General features: G+C 36.8%; 1 protein-coding gene across 1 annotated transcript in view; it reads left to right on the top strand.

The window, feature by feature from the left end:
- Positions 1 to 17,915, top strand: part of scfd2 (sec1 family domain containing 2) — a 651,507-nt gene that overhangs the window by 534,237 nt on the left and 99,355 nt on the right. The window contains 1 exon segment of the mRNA XM_028802220.2: positions 12,819 to 12,964. Within this exon segment, the coding sequence (XP_028658053.2) occupies positions 12,819 to 12,964 (146 nt within the window).

Genomic DNA, 17,915 nt, shown 5'->3' with positions numbered 1-17,915 from the left:
AAAAAAACTTAAACCTCAGACTTTCTTTGACTGAAATATATTTAGTGGAAAAACAAATTACAATGAGATGACACTCTGAAATCTCTTTTATTAGAACAGGAGGAAACTAATAAACTTGAAAGAGGATCAGTATGTGCTTCTGAATGGTTACAAGAATTTCAGTTGAAATCATTTAGTTTGCTTAGCAGGACGTCTTTAGAAGTCATACTCGATAAATCAGCGCCGAAGCATCACTAATTATACAGCAGAATGCATATTGATGCCCTGGCTTAAATGAGACACATTTCACAGAACTATACATGGAGACACTGTGTGCTGCTACGTAATAAAATTATAACCTATTGAGAGGGGCTAGGGGGAGTTGCATGAAAAGCAACACATTTTTTCTATGATTAAATTATGTACCTATTTGTAAAGTGATACTTGACTGGAGACGTGTCACTGTTTGCGCACAATACTGGACTGCACAGTACATGGTCAGGGTACAATAGTATCAGACCATAGCTAACTATTAATAATCACTGGAGATAGTAACTGAATAATTTGCCTTTTACAAATTTGGCAATGTTTGCTTAGGTTTTAGTTTATATAAAAAAAAAAAAAGTTATCATTTCAAGCAGTGGTTCTCAACTGGGCTGGTTGCAGCCCTCTAGGGCAGTGGTCCCCAACCTTTTTGACAGCAAGGACCACTTTATTAGATGCAAATTTTTCCATGGACCGGTCGGGGTTCGGGGGCAGTTTTACACACAATTTACATAACATTTCTATTATTATTAAGTTATTAAGCAGTTTGCAACCCGAGATTTTTCTTATTTTTTTGCATATAACAAAGACATATGCTTTGCATTTGCCATTCCAACAGATTGCACATCACAAACATTAACACTGCTATCTTTTTTTCCGTGTCTGCCATTTCTATAGGAGGGTGACAATGAGCTAAATTCCAATGGATGTTTTTCAAATGTTGACAAGCAATAAGCAAAAGGTATCACTGAAAACCACAGAAAACAAAAACAGCAAAAAAAAAAAACAGTACGAGGAAAGTTCGAAGAAAAAATTTTTTTTTACAATGTTTCTGTTTGGGGATCGTTGTGCAAACGTGCGCATCTGAGCTGCGACCACAGATCTAACTGCTCTGTGGATGATTCGTTCAGGCATTAAAAGGTCACTTCGTTGTAATGAAAGCATCTGCTGAATGTACTTCGTAGTAACGCGATTTCTATAGACTCGCGTCATATGGGGAAACTGTTGGGACCATAAAAATAACTTTGTTGTAATACTCTCTCACCTCGGTCTCTCTCCTCTCTCTGCGCCACTGCAAAGCACCGCCCGCCAAGCGTTCTGAAAAGTCTGAGTGAGTCTCCGTTGCCGGCAGTTCTCTCGCGGCCCGGCTGTCAGACGGCTGTGGACCGGTAGTGGGCCGCGGACCGGGGGTTGGGGACCCCTGCTCTAGGGGACCTAATAAACTTCCTGGGTAGTGCAAGATAACTAAAAATAATTATAAAATAGTATAAAAAATACTTATATACTTATATCACTTTATCAAGCTTTACCAGGTGTTAAACTTAATGCCTTGGGATCTGTTCAAATCAGCCCACTTCACCAATATTCAAAACCTGTTACATATGGGCCATAATGACTGTTAATTTTCTCAAAGACCCCATTTAAAGTTTGTTTCATATGTGGATTTTATCAGTATCTTGCATAGCTGGATTACGTTTACACCTGCCATTAAAATGCATCTTCATTGTCCGTAGTATGTCTGAGATAAAGATTGGATGCATTCCTTAAATACGTACAGCAATTTGGGGTCCAGTGATCAATTGCTTATATCTGTGGAGAGCAGCGCAGCACAGCTAGTAGCCTGTACTTAAAATGAGATCGGGTGCTCGTTATGACCCAAACAAGAAAAAGCAAATAAAGAAGGTGACATGATATGGATGTGGAGGTGGTGCGCTCCTACAATTATTTGGGTATCCACATTAATGACAGGTTAAACTCCTTGGGAGAGCAAGCTCTTTTTCCTTAGTAGCACTAAAGAATTTTAACATGATGCCAAAGATTTGACAGTCTCGAGAAGGAGATGATCGGTCCGCACACACCGCTGCTGCCACTGTGTTCACTTTTTAAAGCCTGACTACTATTTGACTGCTTATCTGTCTGCTGCCACCACCCAACAAAATGTTTTTCTCTCTTCTGCTCAAATGATTGTTACATGTTGAGAGAAAATACATTTGCTTTTCCACTCATGTTAAATGTGGCTATCACTGACGGAAATGCTGCAGTACAGAAGTAGTTTAGGTTATTAGGATATGAAAAAGTCTATACTGTGACGAATTCTGCAGTTTAAAAATTCCTTTTGATTTTTTATTTTTAGACATACTTAAATCATTTTATGCTGAGCTTCAAAAGGAATACTTAAGCCTAGTAAGTAGTAGTCTCACAAGGCCAGACGTGATTCTCTAATTAAGATACACATCTTGGGACATCCCAATAAAAAGTTTGTAGTGACGATAGTTGAAACCTGTCACTGCAAAGGCTACACTCATGGGGCTTCTTCCTGAAACAGCTGTCCCCAATTTCTCCAGTCTGTGCATTATAAACCAACAGGATTTCAGGAAGAGAGAAAAAGAAAATGAAAAAAAGACTTGACACTAATACAAAATAAAAAACTAAATTTGCTGTTATCCATTCAGGAGCTCAGTAGCACAACATAACTAAAGTTTAATAATTAATTTCCACGTTGTAGTAAGCACTGCAAAAGTGGAGACAGACAAACACACACAGACCACTGCAACTACTTGGCTCCACTGCTATAATATCATTATGTGATTTTACAATTGCACCACTACAGTATATGAAATCACGACAACAAACAAGAGTTTGGAGCAGCATTGTGGTCTGTGTACGTACTATTTGTTAAAATGTTATGGCTATATTCTGGCAAGACATGTTTGCATTTCCAGTTAGACAGTAATGTTAATTTTCTTTAGTTACTCATTTAGATGTGCTGTCAGAAGTTGGACGTTTTGCAGCCTTGACCATGCTTTACTGGCATCATTAAGCACATTTGATGATTCGGGTGTTTTGAGTACTGAAATCTGCATCTCCTCTGGCTTTTTGTTTTCAATTCTTTTAACAGCAGTGCTTTTTACCTCCTATTGATGGGGTGTGACACACTGTTTACTTGAAATGTATAATTGAAGTTCATATTTTCATGAAAATATCTGCCAGTTCTTTCAACCTTACTTTGACTCCTACACTATTGTTTTAACGCTGAACAACAGAGAGCACACTCAGCACCTCCATCAATGTAACATTCACATTTACCGCTCGTCTATGGACATCTGTGAATGCCAATGTATAATCTGATGCTACAGAAAGGTTTTTCCCTTGCATCAAGCTGTGTTTATTTTTAGAACAGGTTATTTTTTAAAAATTATAATGTGCTCTCTGCACACTCTACACACATTTGTATATCTAGGACATTTTTTTTGGAAACTTTGACTATAGACGGTTCATAACAATCAGAACATTGCTTTCTTTCAGCCCAGGTTAATGAGAGCACCTCTGATCTCTGAAGTTCAACATCACCGCCCTCACTTTGAGCGCCATCTTCATAAAGCGTTGGATTGGTTTAGAAATGTGGTACTCAGTGAACTGTCTAATTGTTCCCACCCAGTTTTAAGCACAATTCACTGATGATTGTTTCCAGACTTGCATATTTCTCATCGAGACTGAAATGAGCAACTTTTGTTGTTATCAAAAGTATCTGCAGGGACAAATTATTCATTTTGGTAATTACTAGTTATTATTTATCTCTAAAAATGCTACTCACTTTATGTTATGATTAAGAAATACAAGCACTAGCATCTATTTAATAAAAACATGCAGGCTATTGTTGAAATGGCCTATTAATTTTGTATTGAACTTTAAAAATATAGGTAGTGTAATAGCACTAAGCAGCAAATATGCTTTTGTTAATAAATGAAAGTTCAGCAATAAGCATGCCAGACTGTAGCAAATGAACAAGGATATAAATATTATGATCTATTTCGATGAGCCTCACATATTCTCATGGTACACGGGGGGGGGGGACCATGGAAGAATAAAGGTTGTGAACCACTGATTTGCATTTTAAAAACTTTACAACATAAGCAAATTGTAGTTTCACATGCTTAATTGTTGTTTTTTGTTCATTAAGCAAGTTTGCTACTTAAATAGCTAGAAAATGAATTTGGATTGTTGTGGTGTTTAAGGATAGAACAAGCTAACATCCATCCATCCATTATCCAACCCGCTATATCCTAACTACAGGGTCACAGGGGCCTGCTGGTGCCAATCCTAGCCAACACAGGGCGCACAGGAAACAAACCCTGGGCAGGGCGCGCGCACACACACACGCACACGCACACACTAGGGACAATGTAGATTCGCCAATGCACCTAACCTGCATGTCTTTGGACTGTGGGAGGAAACCGGAGCACCCGGATGAAACCCACACACACACGGGGAGAACATGCAAACTCCATGCAGGGAGGACCCGGGGAAGCGAACCCGGGTCTCCTAACTGCGAGGCATCGGCGCTACCCACTGCGCCACCATGCCGCCCCACAAGCTAACATGCACATGTTTATTGTTTACAAAAAATATTCACTTTTTCAGTCCCTGCACACAACCGACACTTGTAATAGGCAAGTGAATTAATCATTTAGCTTTGTTCTTTTATTTTTTGTATAATTCACTTTCATAATTCAGTATATTCTTTTTAAGCACACATTTGCTAGAGAGTTCAGCAAGTTATGCAGTACAAACAGGGTGGTTGAAAGACAAGCAACATAAATGTAAAACAACACGCAATAGATCATATACAGTATATGCCATTTCATACTCGCTTCTTTTTCTGCCCAGGTCTGTAGTTGAATCCAATCCATTTATTTTCTAACCACCTTGTCCAGTTCAGAATTTCCAGTCACCAGTGCCTATTCCAGCAGCATTGGGCACAAGACAGGAGCCAACAGTGAAGAAGGTGCCAGTCAATAATAAAACAACTCTTCTTCATTTGTATACAGTACATTTAGAGTGACAATCTAATCTAACTTTTAACATTTTGGGGGCAGTGGAATGGAAATTGGGAGAAAAAAAACACAGACACATTGAAATCCACAAACTCCATGCAAAGAGTGTCATCCCTAAATTTCTGTGACATAATCATCAGCATCACATACTGTACCGAGTTAACAAAATCTCAGTCAAAGTAGCTTGTACTGGAGAAAAACAAGTTGTGAAATCTGGCCATAATCCAAGGAGAATTGACCTCAGCAAGTAAAGCAAATCCATCTTGAATGGCAGAATTAAACATTCTAGTGCAGTTAACTAAATATTCTGTGAACTTGTTTGGTTATTTACACATGGCATTGTGTAATGACAGATTTTCCTGTGTTATTTCTAATCTATGTTGAATCAGTGTGTCAATGTCAGAAAACTCTAAAACTGGGCAATTGGTGATCATAAGTTTTCATTTTTAGTGAGTAAGTTCATAAGTTTATCTTCGGTCAAGCATTTTCAATTACAGGCTGAAACAAGCCTTTGCAGCTGAGGGATGAAAGTAACCAAACTTAATGTATAAGCCCATTTTCTAAAGTTTTTTTTTCTGTAAATACAGTAATAACTTTTTTGTTTACTACTATCATCATTTTCACGTCTTAGGCTTATAATTTGACATATGAATTATTCACGTTTATTTTTTTGTGCTTCTGAAGGTTATTACATTTAATTGTAGCATTTTAACATAATTGCAATACCATTTTACTTTTTTATTTTTTTTCTGCTGTTTGCTGCTATGTTAGGGCTGCCATGGCCTTTATTGTTTGTAGTTTCTGTGCCCAGTGGTAATACCCAAGTCTTTTGACATATTATATCTCATATCCGGCCTGTATAAGATGGAGGCACAGTACTAATGACATCCAAGGTTGCGGATAAAAATGCAAAAGAAAGAAGATGTTGGTTCACAGTTAGAGAAAGGTGATTAGATTTGTGGACTCTCTGCATTATAACTTTGACTTTATTGCTTGCTGATTGTTTTGGGCTTTGTTGATCTGTTTAATTTACTCTCATCTTTGCCTGTTCATAATCTATGATTCCGCCTGCTGCATTACAACATTTCATCTTCTGGTCCTCATTTTTCCAATATATTCAATCCTTGTCTCTCCATTTCGCAAGATCATTACATTGGTGCTTGGCACTATAAGCTTTCACATGTGAATCCATCACTGTTTATTTTCTTTTCACAGTATTAAAACACAATTGTTGTTTGGCATAGGTTGGTTGGGAGCATGTGCTAATACAGCATGTTTCCACAGCCACCACACAATGAACCACCTCAGGATCCCAAATTAGGACCCGAGTGCAGCCATGCAACAGGTTCGGCACAGGAACGGTCAAAAATTCTCAGGCTGTATTTTTCCCATCTCCAGAAAAATTCTGTTTTCTTTATGGTGTTTTTATTTTTTTTTGTTTGTTTTGGAAACTTCACATTGACATATAATTAGGAAAACATTTGCAATTTAAATTCTGACTTTTTCTGTTTCTAACTTATTGTTTCTACATGTAAAGAATCATATGAAAGAATGCATTTGCTATATTTGTTTATTTAAACAGCACTATCAGAGAACTGTTACTGCTGCTGTCACCACAGAACAGTAAAACTTGGAGAAACTTATTCTAAAAAATAAGAGTAGTTACCAGAATATGAAAGCACAGGGCCTATTACTGTGCATAGGCCAAAATGTTTTTGGGAACAAAGATAATAAATTAATATAAATAATGTTATTAACAAATGGTTTTACCATATAAACCACATATTGAATGAATCACTGCAAGAGACCCCACAAGAAACACTTTTCACTAAGACTCACCAACATGCTGACTTTATAACATAACGTCATGCTCACAGTTTGTTTTTTTTTTTTTTTTTTTTTTTTGCAATTAGCGCTTAATGGCCATGCTAGCTACTGCGATAGAGACTAGATTAAGAGTAAGGCATTGGATTCACTTTTATGGAGGCTTTTATTAAGTATGACTTTTTATTAAGATGTTTATTAAATTATGATTACGGGGTGAAGGGAATGCTATCCACAGCATCAGCGCACTCACTCCATGTAATATACCTATGTCCTCATAGGTGGCGCAGTGGTAGTGCTGCTGCTTTGCAGTAAGGAGACTGTGGAAGATTGTGGGTTCGCTTCCTGGTTCCTCCCTGTGTGGAGGATAGTGCTTTGAGTACTGAGAAAAGCGCTATATAAATGTAATGAATTATTTTCTTATTTTTATTATACTGTCTTGATTTTGCAAAACTACTTTTGTGTGGAGTTTCAGGGGTGGGTAGCAAGTCCTTTGACTATACGGGCCAAAGTCAGCAATTAGGAATTGCATCAGAGGACATAAATAAGCTGTGTTTCATTTTGTGTTTTAACAGTAGAAGCAATGCTAAGAGTGAGAAAGAACCTGTGCTGTATCCACTTGAGTAGTGTATATAATGGCAGAACAAAACAATTCACTTCTTTATGGGATCAGGCGATTGGTCATCTTCTGTAGCTCATGCAACATTAATAACATTTTTGCCAAACTTTATAATCCTGTTTTTTTTATACTAGAATGTGATTATTTCATTGTTAATAGATGTGTGTTAGTGATGTGGTTACAGTTTGTATGGATTGTTAGTATGTGAAAGGCGCTATATAAATAAAATGTATTATAGCAATTTCTCCGCTCAGTTTTGCAGACTGGCGGCACCCAGCGTCAAAGCAGTGCTACTGTTCCTGTGTCGTCACCCTTTCTTTCTTAAATCCACATTCCTGACGCGGCTTTATAAATACACTGAAACTAACTGCATATTGTTTATTAGTGTAATGCATCTGATTGTAATTAACCTGCAGCAATATAATGGGCCAGGGAATAGCCATAGTATTCCAAATACCATAACTGCGTTGTTACTCTCAATGCATCTTCTTCTTCTTTCAGCTGCTCCAGTTAAGGGTTGCCACAGCAGGTCATCTTTTTCCATATTACTCTCACTGCACCACTCGGAATATTTATATCACTGTATCTGAGTGGGGAATCACAGCAGCAGCTAATTGGAAAGAGAATTATCAGTATACAGCATGAAGCAGACGCTGCCTGAGCCTGAGACTTTCCTGTACGAACTTCGTAGTTTAGAAAACGTTTCATCCCAAGAACTATAAACGCACTCAATCAGTCCATCAAGTGCTCCTTGTAGAACTGTTTGGACTTATAAGTACAATCACCTCACTGTAAACTTGCACTACAGTTCTAATATTGCACAACCTGCGCCACTTTATAAGCGCATATTTACATATGATGACGATATCATTTTTAAGATGAAATGCAGCAAAATATGTTGATTATATTGTACAGATAAAACTTTAATTTCATTTAAATAATCTGTATTGTGGCGGCACGGTGGCGCAGTGGGTAGCGCTGCTGCCTCGCAGTTGGGAGACCTGGGGACCTGGGTTCGCTTCCCGGGTCCTCCCTGCGTGGAGTTTGCATGTTCTCCCCGTGTCTGCGTGGGTTTCCTCCGGGCGCTCCGGTTTCCTCCCACAGTCCAAAGACATGCAGGTCAGGTGGATTGGCGATTCTAAATTGGCCCCTAGTGTGTGCTTGGTGTGTGGGTGTGTTTGTGTGTGTCCTGCAGTGGGTTGGCGCCCTGCCCAGGATTGTTTCCTGCCTTGTGCCCTGTGTTGGCTGGGATTGGCTCCAGCAGACCCCCGTAACCCTGTGTTCGGATTCAGCAGGTTGGAAAATGGATGGATGGATTATTATTATTATTATTATTATTATTATTATTATGTGGGGGAATGGATATCATAACGAGAGTTTGTGTTTATGTGTTGTACATTTGTTGTTTGTTTAAAAAAGTTTTAATTTGAAAATTTTGTACAAATATACCAGTACCTGCAGATACTGTTGGAATGTTTAATTATATGATATTTCTATGTGAGATCAATTAATTGTACAGTTCATAACCTACAAGTAATACTGCAGTCCCAGAAAAAAAAGAAAGTTTAGATACTGCAGAAATGCATCAATTTACTCATTTACTCTTACGTAACAAGACCTTAACAAAAATTTCTTTTGGTTTTCATAACACTTGCAAAGCATCAGTAAAGTGTTTATTGATCTCTGTAATGCGACCTGCTAACAGAAATTTATTTTGGATTGCTCTGAGGTGGCTTAATTGAGACACATTTCTCTTGATATTACATATTTAATATAAGACCTGTGAATCCTTCAGAATAACAAGTAATTTTACTTTCATGCTAATCTGTCACATAGCACACAGATGAATAAGCAATCTACTGATGATAATGATGATACTGATAAGTGTTGTGAAGACCAAAAAAAGCCTTTAAGATCTTGTTACTTGCAAGTGAATGAGTAATAGATGCATTTTGCAGTACCTAAATTAAAGAGTTTCCAAAAGAAAAAACATTAACAAACTGAGAAGAATAAAAATATTGAGAGAGAAATCTAAAGTTTTTTTTTCTTCTGTGATTCTTATTTTTGATTTCTGACATTTTTCATCAGTTTTGTGCTTTCTCATTTTGTTTTTCTGCTGTTTATTTTATCGCTGTAGTGTCATCACATCTTTGCTTTTGTGATTATTTTTGCCGCTGGTGCTGCTGTTTGTTACTTACCATATTTTTCACTCCATAAGACACACTTTTTTCCCCAAAAGAAGGGTGTAAATCTCTGTGTCTTATGGAGCAAATATTGTGTCTCAGACCGTGATGTGTATTACCTGACCTGACTCAGATAATGACAAGGGTTCTACATCGGAGAAAGAATGCACGTCTCACTTTTGCCATCGCTGTACTTTGTATATATACACGGGAAGCTCTGCAGTCTACTTGTGACTTTACACTGTAGGAAGTAAGTAAATAAATCAAGGTAAATAACATTCAATCTGGCTCTTACAGTATATACAAAGTACAGCGACGGCAGCTTCCACCTGCAGCTATAGACTCAAAAAAGAAGTCTAACTGCATTCTCGTACCATTGCTTGCGAACTGAAGTGTCAGCGTGTACTTTTCGTGGCATTTCACATGTATGTTTTGAGCATGCCCGTGTCGCTCAAACAGCAGGAAGCTCTGCAGTCTACTTGTGGCTTTATGGTGTGGGAAGTAAGTAAATAAATCAAGGTAAATAGGTAAATAACATTCAATCTGGCTTTTATGTAAGTAACATATAAATGTTAATGTTTTGGGCACATGCACCGTCCAGATCTAAACACTAACGTGGAGAGTCGCTCGCGTACTGAAGAGCCTATAGCTGCCATTAGCAATGTCTTAGATGGAACTGAAGATAGTATCGTATATGAAGATAGCAAAGAAATTCTGACAGTAGTGATGAGGAGTTCTTGGGGTTTCCAGAAAACTAGAAGAGTGCTTGAACCTTAAAGTCTCCCCTTATTTGTTAATGACAGTGATGATGGTTCTTAATGCCGCTGTTGACTTTACATGGTTGAAATATTATTCTGCTATATTTTATTAAATATATTAGTACACCATTTGGTTCAGAATATTTTTTTTCTTGTTTTCCTCCTGTAAACCTAGCAAAAAATACGGTCATTTCCTGGCCATGACATGTAAAGTTACAGTATTGAATATTTTAAGATGGTGATGCACTGAACTTTATATCCAAGCCTTTAGTTAATTCTAAGAAAGAAAGAAAGAAAAAAAACTCTTGTAATGTTCAGATTAGGGATTCGCTTTGTTAGTTTTGTTTGCTGATTTCTGCTCCAGCTTCTTCACTTAATATTTAATTGTTTTGGGTTTAGACTAATGAGGCACTGAAATTAAAATTTTTAGCTGAAGCTGAATTTCAGAAAATGCTGGGCCAAATACTAAATGCTGCACGTGTTTTTTTTTCTTTGTTCAATTATATTTTTAAATATTTGTTTTTTGTGCCATTGCATAAACTGTAAATTAAATCAATTTAACTTTTGATGTATGGGTTTTAATAATATTAAATTATAAAACTGCAACTTGAGGAAAATCTTTATTATTGAAACCAGTCTTTTCAAAGAGGAAATATTTTTTAATAACTGAACTGAAAATATGTAAATGAATGAATAGATATATATAGAGAGAAAATGGCCACAAAATGTGAACAGACAAGTCATACAGACCCCAATTGATTGTTAACCTCGACTTTTTTTAAATAGTGTCACTTTGTATCCCAGTTCAGTTTGTCCCGGTATGACCTGTTCTCCTTCTCCTTTTCATTGTTTGTTTGCTTTTGCTTTCATAAAAAGATTGCAGCTTTTTGCAAAATGTTACTGTTACTCATTTCTCATTTTAAATAAACCAGTACAATCCTCTAAAGATGGTGTCCACACCCCACCATGCATTGCAGTGAGACATATTGCTAATTAGCTATAGAACAGGCGGTGCTGTTTGAAAGTGTCATCCAAATCTAATGCAGGAGACTCACAGAAACAGTGTCATGTGTTTAGCTAAAAAAAAATAACATTTTTACAAATTTGGCTGAATATGAAATGTGCCCATTTTTTATTCTGTTTTCTGCCAGAATCTGTTGCATCCCTAGTGTAGACATTAGTTAGTTTAATTCCCAGATAATGACTCTTGCCTGTCTTTAATCCACGATTCCCCCTGCTCCTTACTTAATTAATTTCCTGGACTTTTTAAACTCTTAACAAAATGTGCACACTTTTTAACATCACCAAGTTATGCACTGCAGCCTTTAGACTACACTAGAAAATACAGAAGACCGCAGGTCACCCTTGTTGGCTATGCTCACAGTATAGATGAGCTCAGATGGATGTACTTGAACACTCCATAGAGAGTATACAGATGAGAGAAAGAGACTGAAGGCGAGCATTGAAAAACTGGGAAACTTGGCCAAAACTGTAAAAGGGTCCCAACCAATGTTCCCTCTAAGCTGAGCGCGTGAGCGATCGCTCACACGAATTCAGAGCATCACTCATACTTCCCGCACGATCGCTCATTCCGACGGCGTCACTCGTACTTATCGCACGATCGCTCACTCCGACCGTCGGAGATGGTGCTCATAAATTTTTGGCTTAAACAAAATGTCGTTCATAAACAATGTTTTTTGCTCACTATATGCTACTCCTTAGAGGGAACATTGGTCCCGACATCTGTAAAGATGGCCTTGCATGTTGCACAACAGGTATAAGATTTTTTGTTTTGTTTGATACCTTTCTTATCCATCATCACGGTGTGAACAAATGACCCTCAGTCCTTATGATAAAAATAAATAAAACCTGTTTAGATAAAGTGGTCTGGCACCGATCAGCTGTGTGCTGAAAAGCATAGGGTGTGGTCTTTTACTAAATGAGTTTTACAGAATAGGTTCAAGCAGTTCCCGGGGACCTGGTGCTAGACTGGATACTTCTCTACAATGTCTGCTCTGGCATAACAAATTTAAATAAATGTTTTCAGCTTTCAAAAATGTAACACAGACCATGAAGCTTTATTTAGTAAAACTGCATGCATTTAATTCATATATGTTGATTGGTTTTCTATCATTTTATTATTTCATTTTTTTTTTTGCTATAAAATGACATAGGCTGAAGTAGGCTTCTCATTAAATACATGGCTGAACTGAGATAAATTGCTAATTATAATTTAACAGGAAAATTGAACAGATGACATCAACTGGTGTTATAGATATTCACTGAGTAACTTTTTACTGCAATTATTTCTTATTTGGATTAATGAAATGAGAGCTTTTTTATTTTTGCATTTTAGGATGCTCTTCCTTTTCTGAAATGACATCTGAGAAGAGCCAGATTGTTGTGGATAAGATGTTTGAAACCCTGAGAGGGATTACAAGAAACAGAGCACATCTGAAGCAGTTAAGATCTGTGTACACTCCAGGGGACAACGTGCACCAGGCAAGTACATAAGATTCTCTTACAAAATTGCTGCTTAACCTTGCAACAGGCTTTCATCCTTAAACAGGATTAAACTAGAACATACTGACAATACTCCCAGCTTTTATGAGAGAACAAAACTGAACAATACTAATTTTGATTTTTAACATTTAAGACAGAAAATAATGTGTCCAAATATGTAAAATTCTTTAGTGTGTTTAATTTATATATTTAATGTTTTATAGTGCATATTATCTTAGTACTGGAACTCTTATGAACACAAAGCTGTTTAATAAACAGTTTATTTTTAATTGCTTTGTTTCATGTAGGCTTATAGAAAGAAGAAGTGTTAAAACACTTAGACATTGCAGTTTTTGCCTGGGCATTCAGTGGCACACAAGGACTGTCATTTCATCTATAAATGATAGCTGGCCTAAAACAGAGCCACACTTGAGAGTTTGTCAACCCATTGCATTTCAATCCTGGATTTTTAAAGCACAAAATGAATATTTAATAAGAATTTGTCTCTTCACAATGTAAATAAAATTATTCATCAGTTTGAGTGTTTCCAAAGAGAATACCTATGCAGAAAAATAATACACACAGTATATGGAATTTTTTAGGTGCAAAAATAAGTGAACATTACTTCTATGACTTACATCAAGATAAAGCAGGTTGGGTGTGTCAGTGACAGGGTGTTAGCCAATTAACTGAGCTATATAATATAATTGAACATTTGGAATGATGTGTTAGGATGGTGCAGACATAAATAAATGCTAGAAAGCAGGTCAGTTACTCTTTCTCTGAGTGTACCATCATGCCTTAAACTAAGGAAACATTACTAGAACTGACATAAAAAGTAGTAGATATGCATCAGTTTGGACAAGGTTATAAAGCCATTTCAAAAAGTTTCAAACTCCTGTATAAATTCACTGTTGAGGAAATAGTACACAGTTGGAGGGTATTTAAAAATGGTAACCCTACCTTTTAGACATCATCCTAAAATTTCACCCAAAGACACAAGGAATATAAGAGGAATATAAAAGAGGTAAACATAATCCTAAAATAACATCTAGAGATTGATAAGCCTCCCTGGCTGCCTCAGTAATGCATTTATCCACAATAAGAAGAATCCTGAACAAACACGCCATCTATGGAAAAGGTGCCAGAAAAGAACAAAGGTCTCTGTTTGTTTTCCAGAGCCCATCTGAATGAACCTGAAGAGTCCTTAAAGTCTGTTTTTCTGAGAACAACAAGAGGGCCCATGTTTGACGAGAGCCCAAGACAACCTGCCACCAACAGAACCCTATTCTTAATGTCAACTATGGTGGTGGGAGTGACCTTACATTTGGCTGTTTTTTTTTATTGTGGCCCTGGACAACTTGACATCACTGAGGGACTCATGAATTTCTGAGAAATGTTAAATAATTCCTGAGAGGAATTTCAGTCCATTGCAGTTGGATAATTCAAGTTGGGCACAAAGCAGGTGTTTCAAAAAGAGAACAATCCTAAACATTCAAGCAAGTAAGAAAGTGTAGCTAAGGAAAAGAGGAGATTTCAGTTCCTTAGAATGATCAAACCAAAGTTCCAACCTAAATCCTATTTTAGCAGGCCAGTGGAGTTTAGTGAAGAGGATTGGGAAAAAAATCTCTCCAGTAAGATGTTAGAGACACATAACTGGTTACAGTAGATGACTGTGTGAAGTCATCGCTGCTAAAAGAGGCACCTCAAGTTATTAAATTAAACGAGAATCTGATGATTTATTAAATACCACAGACTAATGTAATCCAAGTTAAAATATCTATCTGTGTATGTGAATTTGTTATTTAGATACTCATTCAAGAGTTAATATCTCTAATGTATCTAAAATAATTATCACTGTCAAATCATGTCTGGTCATGTGTACACAGATCAATGAAACTCATACTTGCATGTCCCCACAGAAAATTGACAATACAAAAAACATACACTTAGCATGCACCATATGTGAAATTATATACCAGATCTCACAATATGTATTTGCAAATATAATATATTTGTATACACTCTGTTACGTTACCATATTTGTCTTTATGATTGACTCTTCAGCAACCTCATGATTTGTGGGTAGAAACTGTTCCTGAATTTGCTGGTGCATGTGCCAATGACCCAACACTGTTTGCTAGAAGGTAGGAGTGAGAAAAGCAGCTGTGTAGGACAGCTGAGGTCTTGAATTTGCCTTTTTAAGGCAGTGACTATTGTGTATCTTCTGAACAGAAGGTAGCTTGGTGCTAGTAATATTCTGCTCCACTTTCACCACCCTCTGTGGGGCATTACGATCTTGACCTGAGCAAGCATACCAGGATGTGATGTAGTCCGTAAGGTTGGACTCCACTGTGCACCTGTAGAAGTCTGTAAGAACAAATGGAGAAGTGTGAGCCATTTTGATAAGAGATAAAATGTGTTATGTCCACTTTTACAGTTTATACAGATACAGTTTAACTGTCATAGTCACAGAAATGTAAAGCTGCTCACTTTTTCAAAAGCATCCCCTCTACTGTAGATGGAAGTATGGTCTGCTTTTTGAAGTCTTTGCCCAGTTCCTTTGTTTTGCTGATATTAAGAGTGAGACTATTGTTCTGGCACCACCGAGTCAGTAGGTAAGCCTTTTCTCTGGAAGCTGCCTCATCATTGTTAGTGATCAGGCCTGTGATGGTGGCATCAGCAAATTTAACAGTGGTGTTAAGGCTGTCTGGTCACATAGTCAGAGGTGGACAGGGAGTACAGAAGGGTGCAACACACTATTCTGTGAGAGACATGTGTTGAGTGACAGCATGGAAGATGTGATTCTGCCAGTCCACATATGCTAAGATTTATGGGTTAAAATCCAATAACAGAGGATGGCACAAAATTATAAACTGTGAGGTATGGCGGTAAACTTTGTTGGTACATCAGTATTAAATTATGAGCTGTAGTCTATGAGCAGGACTCTGGAATAGCAGTTTATATTATTTAAATGAGCCAGAACTAAATGAAGTGTAGTCAGTATGGCAACTTCTATGATGTGCACAATGGAGATAAGCATGACTATCTGAAATATTCAGTTTAATGAGACCTAGCACTAGTCTCTCAAAGTCCACTTTTGTTTTCTTAGGCATAAAGATAATTGTTGTCCTTTTGAAGCAAGCAGAGAACCACAGATTCTGTCAGAGGCGTATTAAAGATGTCACTGAAGACATCAGCTAAATTGGTCCTAAAATTCCATCTAAACCCATGTTGTTAACTATTTTGTTGTTAAATTCCATCTAAACCCATGGATGTTAACTAGCTTAAAATTCATCCTTTCATCATGTATAGAAACAGAGGAAGATGAACTGTAGGGTACTGTAGACAATCGAGTATTGGACTGCTTCTTGCCATGATCAAAATGGGCATAGAAAACTTTATGTAGATCAGGAAGGAGGCATGCAGGTGAGACAGCATTAGGTTTTACTTCATGGTCGGTCAGCTTACTAATCCTTGCCAAAATTTGTGTGAATTATTACAGCTGCTATATTCCTTCTTTAGTTTACTCCTCTACTGATGTTTACTTACTTTGATTACATAGCTGTATTACTGGCATCTGACATGCAGGATATACTGTAATGCATACTACTTTGCAAAGGCAAACACTCTTATTAGAGACCTTAGCCATCCTGCACAGTCATCTTTCTCTCTCCTCCTTTTGTAGCTAACAGTTTAGGATCATTTATACTTGTACCACTAAGTTTAGGGGCCATGTTTATCTCAATGTTATGAGACTACTCAAAATTATCTCTCATACTCACAACTTCATGAGTGTTTCTTGTAAGTATTGTTTTATGTTGTTAGTGAATGATGTTCTATGTTTGGTCTGTTGTAGTTATTGTACTACTGTCCCTAGTAATGGGAGATAATCGGATAATAGTTTCATTGTTCTGTGCCCATGACAACTTATATAAACTAAATTTGAATTTGAACTACATAGAAGTTCATCCATCCTGTCATTAAAAGTAGTGGACAGTTATTCATGTTGAGGTTCTGCTTCAATAAGGAGATTTTAATGCTGAAACTCTTGAAACATGGAAGTCAGCTACAATACTCTGCAAACGTTTTAAGAGCAAGTCACAAGGGGCTTGTGCTGGAGTAAACAAACTAAATATTTAGCAAAATAATTCTAGTTTTGGCTTTAGTTTTGTCTTGTTTTCAACTTGGCTATGCTCTTTAAGCTTTAGGCATTCAATTAAATGACTTGTTTGTATCAACATTAGTAAATACCCATGACTATCCTTTACTTGAAGAACTCTGCTACTCTTTTTTTTTGTTAAATGAGATTTTATAAATTTCCAACTATGTACAGTATATTATAATGGAAGTCTTGTTATACAACAATCAAATACACTTTACTATAAATAGTCAATCCAGTAAATCACAGAAAGGGCTAAGATTCATGAATCTTAGACAGCACTGTAAAGAAAAAGAATCCCTTATCCAATGCAGTGAGAACATGAATAATGAAAGGTCTACCATATCACACTTTTTGAATAATGAAAGGTCTACCATATCATACTTTTTCAATTTGATTGAAACAATAATAGTGAGGTAGAAATATTAGCACAAACCCAACAGACCTATTTAAGAATACCCATAATGAGTCTAAACAAACTCTACCAATAACATTCATTAGAAGTTTTTTAGCTCTTGGGTAACATAAGCAGAGGTGTAAAACTATGAATTACAACCAGGTTGATAGATAGGTACAGTAGACAGGTAATTTTTTCAGCTCTTTTTACTTGACTTGAGTAAATTTCATTTATTGTTGTTAGTTTAAGCAAATCAAATTGTATACTTTTTTAATGTCCTTATTTTCCAGCAAGTTCCCGTTATTCACTGCACAGACCAAATTATTATAAAGTAATAAAAGAGACACATCAGGTGTGTTGTCACCTTAGGTTATAGTTCAGTGTTGCTCAGA

Source organism: Erpetoichthys calabaricus, chromosome 5 (genome assembly GCF_900747795.2).
Source record: "Erpetoichthys calabaricus chromosome 5, fErpCal1.3, whole genome shotgun sequence".
Taxonomy (NCBI): domain Eukaryota; kingdom Metazoa; phylum Chordata; class Cladistia; order Polypteriformes; family Polypteridae; genus Erpetoichthys; species Erpetoichthys calabaricus.
Note: the sequence above shows the minus strand (reverse complement) of the source record. Positions and strands in the feature narration are given on the sequence as shown.